Consider the following 6859-nt stretch of genomic DNA (forward strand, 5'->3'; position numbering starts at 1 on the left):
TGCATCACAATCAGCCTCATAATCCACAGCATTGGTGCAGATTTGAAGAGTTTGTTGACGCTGATCCGCAGCTAATTGTATCCTTCAAATTGAAGCGGCGAAGTCAAAATCTGTACCGAAGCAGCAGCTTATGATAGATTCAATGCGGATTCTCTGCTGCAGAAAATCCGTACCATTTCCGCTACACGTGAACGCACCCTTAGGCCACTATCATACACACCGCTTTTCTCGCAGCGCTAAATGCTGTAAAACGCCTCCATAGATTTCAATGAGACTTCTCTGACGAGCGTTTAAAAGCTGCGTATTTCAAGCGTTTCAACGGTTTTAAATGCGATGTGTCGCCCATTGCAATGAATGGGGAGTGTAAGCAAAAAGTTGCGCTGTACTTCCCAATGATACAAATAGAAAGCACACATTTATTTATTTATTTTTTAAGTAGTAGAGAGAAAATACACACAAACTAAAAGTTAAGTTCCCCTGCCGTCTGTTAGCTGGCGGTGACCGGCATTGTGTAGCTGTCCGAGGCGGGTACTGTTTTTAGGCTGTGCATAAAGCTGGTCATTGCATTCCTCCCATCTGAGCAGGAGATCTGCTCTATCTTGTAATATAACCCAACGCTGCTGGGACTTGTAGTATCAGATGATAGGAAGTCACTGATGCAAACAATCACAGGAACTAATCGGTTAACCACAGCGATAAAAGCCTCAGAGAGTGCTGGATCAGATCAACATGATACTGTTGTCAGACGCCCACGGGAATCCTGGAGAGGAGCGTTCTGCCGCTCTACTGTCATCGTTAGCAGCTGATGGCGGTAGTAGGTTCTCACTGTGGCTCCACGAGACGTGTGAATAGGATTACGCTCTAACACAGCATGTTCCATAATAAAAAGCATCCTACTATCCCCACGCACCACCCCGCCGTATTTATGTGCCATCTCTATCCTGAAGGTACCAGAACCCAGCAGTAACATCGGCTCTCTGGCAGTACTATTACTACCAACAAGGTTTTTTCTGCAGTTCAGAAATACTTCAAGAACGCACCAGAAACCCCCAAGTGTGACGCCGCTTTAGGAGAAGGGGGTTAACATGAAACGACAGTCCAGTGCCTAACAGCTGTCCCGAAGACTTATCCCGTTCCCTCATACGGCAGCAATAACCGCTGGCTGAAAGGATGGAGTGGCCGGTGATCTCTTCCAGCCGCCCGCCTGATTGAGAGTACACAGGCAGTCGTTCATAGATGGACGACTGCCTGGGACAATAGTCATTGGAGTTTAATGCCCGCTTACAATGAATGAACCAATGAATTACCATTCATCGTTGGGTCATTGGCCACGTTTACTGAAGAATTATTGTTCAGTTTTCCACGATCCAGCGATTAACTGCAGGATAATTGTTGTGCATGAAAGGGCCCAGGGACCGACGTTACATTATTTCATTTTCCAGCATATTACGCATAAACAAGCTGGCTGTTTTTTGCGCACCCGAAATGCGTACAAAAAAATACAGAAGTGTGAGTGAACCAATTGAAAGCAATGGGTTTTAATCCTCTGCTTTCTGCACATGCAAATACGCCCGTGTGCACGAAGCCTTAAGCCCCATTTAGATGGGACAAGCTGCCAGGCAAACAATGCCCAACAGCGCGTCCCAGTAAAGCTCGTTCACATGCTGTTACACAACAGCAAGCATCGCCGGCATGGCTCGTAGCGCAGCCAGCATGGAGGCGGCTGGAGGAGAGTTCTCTTCCCTGCCGCCTCCCTTCACTGTACGCAGACAGTCGTTCAGTGTAAACAGCAGTTTTCAGTCTCTGCATGCATTTACATGGAACGACTATCGTTCAAGCTCCCGTGGGAGTGTGGAGTTTTCCCCTTTAAGAACATACTTTGTTGCACACCTCATATTGATTAAAGGAGTTTTCCAGAAAAAAAAACATTGATGACCCATCCTCGGGATAGGTAATCAACATTTAATTGCCGGGAACACAACACTTGGGATCCCCAGCAATCAGCTGATCGCCCGGTTCGCTGTCGGTGTAGTAGGGCCGGATGTAGTCTTCAAAAACGGATGCCATAGCCTGCTTCACTCCCACTGAAGTTAGCTGAAGCCTTGTGCTACAATAGCCAGCTTCAGCCGATTTCAGTGGGAGTGTATTTCTCTACGGCACTTCCCCTCCTAACCCCAATGACAACGTTCAGCCTGTGGCTGGGTGATCAGCTGATCCCCACGGATCCTGAGAGGTGGATCCCCGGCAATTAACTATTGATGATCTATCCTGATAGGTCATCAATAGTTTTTACCCAGAAAACCCCATTAATTGCCAACTTACCACAGCAAAGGTCTTTATAATATTGCTGATTGGTGAGGACTTGGGTAAGGACTGTTCGCATGGCTCCGCCCATCTTGGTTAAATCTTCCAGGAAAGATATCTGTGGATCCAAAGCTTGAAGAGTTTTCTGGATATCTTTTTCTGATGAAGAATCTATGAAAAAAAAAAATTAAAATATATTTACATTGTATTTCATAAACCAGAAAAGACAAAAACAACAGGACGGCCATGTGATTTTCGGGTTGATAATTCCTTGTTCTTTGCAGCGTTTTTGCACAGCTAACCAAGGGCTCCTTCAAACTGGCGAGCGCAAGATCGCCACGAGAAAATAGCAGCAAAAGTGCATTTTGGTCCATGCATTGTTAGAGCGTCGGCGATGCCTTTTCCTTGATAATCTTCGCTGCTGCTTGCGATTTTCTTGCGCGACAATAGAAGTTTCTAATGTTAAAAACGCACTGCGCGATCATAGCAAAACGCAAAAAGATCGCGCAGGCAGCAATTTCTAAAATCTAGAAACACCACAAGAGGGAAAACATCGCAAATGGGAATGAAGTCATTGAAAAGCATGGGTTTTATAATTCTGCGTTCTCACATACTCGCATCGCGCAATTTTCTCACAAGTGTGAAGGCAGCCTTACTGCAGTGGCCAGATGCTGCACAGTAATTAATGGGATTTTGTGAACTCATGATCTTAATTGATGAAAAAAAACATACCAAATACCCCGGACGATACGCAATTTGTTTGTTTTTGTTCCCTACAGTTATGGGCACAGTTTTAAAAAGTTTGCTTAGACAAACTCAGCCGCTCGATCTGAGGGCAAAACTCGCTAAGCATCTGACAGCCGCCTCGGCAACCAGACCACTCAGGGTGCAAGTTTGGGCAGAAGAGTATATCTGGACAAAAAAACAAAATAAAAACAAAAAAAAAAAAAAAACACAAAGTAGAATCTGTTCCAGTTTTAAAAATTGGCATTGCCATGACCAAAAACAACATGTATATGCCCGGCTACTTGTGAATATACCCTAGAACAAGCCACTCTAGTTTCAAGCCACCAAATACTAAAGAAATCCACTTTAGGTGTAATGTAAAAGTAATCTCAGGACTCTAATTAAATCGCCAGAACGTACTGTAAGTGTAACCTAGCAACAGGCCTCTACTATCAGGGAAATTGTCTGTCAAGTATCGCAGCGAGAAAATACATTTCAATGGCTTTCTAAATAGCTTAGAAACGTAAGTAGAGTGTGACATACAAGCGGCACCGTTTACTAGCCAATTAGGAAAACAGCAAGCCTTTTCATAATGCTTTTACCCAAATGGCAGTAATTTTACAAATAATCAGAGTACTGAGCAAAAGTTTTAGACAAGTGTGGAAAAAAAAGTTCTGCAAATTAATTACGCTTTCAAAACAGAAGTGTTTGTATTTTGTTACTGGACAAATTATTAAGTGAATGAACAAAGGAGAAATCTAAATCAAATCAGTATTTGGTGTGATCGCCCTGTACCTTCACATAAGCATCTTCTAGGTCAGTGGTGGCAAACCTGTGGCACACAGGGCACTCCCTTCTGGCATGCGCCACCATCGGCCGCTCACCACTTGTGAATGTAAGCAGGGGCCGCGGCTCCCCTGCCGGCATTCACTTAGCGCCCGGTGGACACTGTGACGTCAGTGTGCATCCAGGATACTCTTTCCCCCTCCCCCGACGTCTCCTACTACTTAGTTCCGCGAGAGCAGGGGGAGGAGGCGTCCGGCAGCACACTGACGTCACAGTGTGCACCGGGACCGGGACCAGTACCAGCAGCAACGCCGAGCAGAGGAGAAGCGGGTAAGTATATGGGTCCTGGGGGAGGTGGTTTTCACTGTCACACTTCGGGCCGCTGTGGGAGGAAGGGGCCCTGTCACACTATTGGGCCGCTGTGGGGGGGGGGCCCTGTCACACTATCGGCCGCTGTGGGGGGGGGGCCCTGTCACACTATCGGGCCGCTGTGGGGGGGGGGGCCCTGTCACACTATTGGGCCGCTGTGTGTGGGGGGGGGGCCCTGTCACACTATTGGGCCGCTGTGTGGGGGGGGGGGCCCTGTCAAACTATTGGGCCGCTGTGGGGGGGGGGGGGGGGAGAAGGGGCCCTGTCACACTATTGGGCCGCTGTGGGGGGGGGGGGGCGGGGGGAAGGGGCCCTGTCACACTATTGGGCCGCTGTGGGGGGGGGGTGGGGGGGGGGGGAAGAGGCCCTGTCACACTATTGGGCCGCTGTGGGGGGGGGGGGGGGGGGGGGAAGGGGCCCTGTCACACTATTGGGCCGCTGTGGGGGGGGGGGGGGGGAGGGGCCCTGTCACACTATCGTGGGGGGGGGGGGGGAGGGGCCCTGTCACACTATCGTGGGGGGGGGGGGGGGGGCCCTGTCACACTATCGGGCCGCTGGGGGGTCCTGTCACACTATTGGGCCGCTGTGGGGGGGGGGGGGGGAGGGGCCCTGTCACACTATTGGGCCGCTGTGGGGGGGGGAAGGGGCCCTGTCACACTATTGGGCCGCTGTGGGGGGGGGGGGGGGAAAGGGGCCCTGTCACACTATTGGGCCGCTGTGGGGGGGGGGGGGGAAGGGGCCCTGTCACACTATTGGGCCGCTGTGGGGGGGGGGGGCCCTGTCACACTATTGGGCCGCTGTGGGGGGGGGGGGTAGGGGCCCTGTCACACTATTGGGCCGCTGTGGGGGGGGGAAGGGGGCCCTGTCACACTATTGGGCCGCTGTGGGGGGGGGAAGGGGGCCCTGTCACACTATTGGGCCGCTGTGGGGGGGGGGGGGGGGGAAGGGGCCCTGTCACACTATTGGGCCGCTGTGGGGGGGGGGGGGGGGGAGGGGCCCTGTCACACTATTGGGCCGCTGTGGGGGGGGGGGGGGGGGGGGGGAGGGGCCCTGTCACACTATTGGGCCGCTGTGGGGGTGGGGGGGGAATGGGCCCTGTCACACTATCGTGGGGGGGGGGCCCTGTCACACTATTGGGCCGCTGTGGGTTAGGAAGGGGCCCTGTCACACTATTGGGCCGCTGGGGGGGGGGGGGGGGAGGCGCCCTGTCACACTATTGGGCCGCTGTGGGGGGGGGGGGGGGGGGGGAAGGCGCCCTGTCACACTATTGGGCCACTGTGGGGGGGGGGGGGGAAGGGGCCCTGTCACACTATTGGGCCACTGTGGGGGGGGGGGAAGGGGCCCTGTCACACTATTGGGCCGCTGTGGGGGGGGGGGGGGAAGGGGCCCTGTCACACTATTGGGCCGCTGTGGGGGGGGGGGGGGGGGGGAAGGGGCCCTGTCACACTATTGGGCCGCTGTGGGGGGGGGGGGGGGGGGAAGGGGCCCTGTCACACTATTGGGCCGCTGTGGGGGGGGGGGGGGGGAAGGGGCCCTGTCACACTATTGGGCCGCTGTGGGGGGGGGGGGGGGGGGAGGGGCCCTGTCACACTATTGGGCCGCTGTGGGGGTGGGGGGGGAATGGGCCCTGTCACACTATCGTGGGGGGGGGGGGCCCTGTCACACTATTGGGCCGCTGTGGGGGAGGAAGGGGCCCTGTCACACTATTGGGCCGCTGGGGGGGGGGGGGGAAGGCGCCCTGTCACACTATTGGGCCGCTGTGGGGGGGGGGGGGGGGGAAGGCGCCCTGTCACACTATTGGGCCACTGTGGGGGGGGGGGGGGGGGAAGGGGCCCTGTCACACTATTGGGCCACTGTGGGGGGGGGGGAAGGGGCCCTGTCACACTATTGGGCCGCTGTGGGGGGGGGGGGGGGGGAAGGGGCCCTGTCACACTATTGGGCCGCTGTGGGGGGGGGGGGGGAGGGGGCCCTGTCACACTATTGGGCCGCTGTGGGGGGGGGGGGGGGGGAAGGGGCCCTGTCACACTATTGGGCCGCTGTGGGGGGGGGGGGGGGGAAGGGGCCCTGTCACACTATTGGGCCGCTGTGGGGGGGGGGGGGGAAGGGGCCCTGTCACACTATTGGGCCGCTGTGGGGGGGGGGGGGGGGGGGGGGAAGGGGCCCTGTCACACTATTGGGCCGCTGTGGGGGGGGGGGGGGGGGAAGGGGCCCTGTCACACTATTGGGCCGCTGTGGGGGGGGGGGGGAAGGGGCCCTGTCACACTATTGGGCCGCTGTGGGGGGGGGGGGGGGAGGGGCCCTATCACACTATTGGGCCGCTGTGGGGGGGGGGGGGGGAAAGGGCCCTGTCACACTATTGGGCCGCTGTGGGGGGGGGGGGGGGGAGGGGCCCTGTCACACTATTGGGCCGCTGTGGGGGGGGGGGGGGAGGGGCCCTGTCACACTATTGGGCCGCTGTGGGGGGGGGGGGGGGAAGGGGCCCTGTCACACTATTGGGCCGCTGTGGGGGGGGGGGGGAAGGGGCCCTGTCACACTATTGGGCCGCTGTGGGGGGGGGGGGGAAGGGGCCCTGTCACACTATTGGGCCGCTGTGGGGGGGGGGGGGGGGGAGGGGCCCTGTCACACTATTGGGCCGCTGTGGGGGGGGGGGGAAGGGGCCCTGTCACACTATTGA

At 56.2% G+C, this 6859-nt stretch overlaps 1 protein-coding gene across 1 annotated transcript in view; it reads right to left on the minus strand.

The window, feature by feature from the left end:
• Positions 1–6859, minus strand: part of UBR3 (ubiquitin protein ligase E3 component n-recognin 3) — a 169937-nt gene that overhangs the window by 152875 nt on the left and 10203 nt on the right. Inside the window, exon 2 of the mRNA XM_066577805.1 lies at positions 2323–2486. Within this exon, the coding sequence (XP_066433902.1) occupies positions 2323–2486 (164 nt within the window). The remainder of the gene's footprint in view (positions 1–2322; positions 2487–6859) is intronic.

This window comes from Eleutherodactylus coqui, chromosome 8, assembly GCF_035609145.1.
Source record: "Eleutherodactylus coqui strain aEleCoq1 chromosome 8, aEleCoq1.hap1, whole genome shotgun sequence".
Taxonomy (NCBI): domain Eukaryota; kingdom Metazoa; phylum Chordata; class Amphibia; order Anura; family Eleutherodactylidae; genus Eleutherodactylus; species Eleutherodactylus coqui.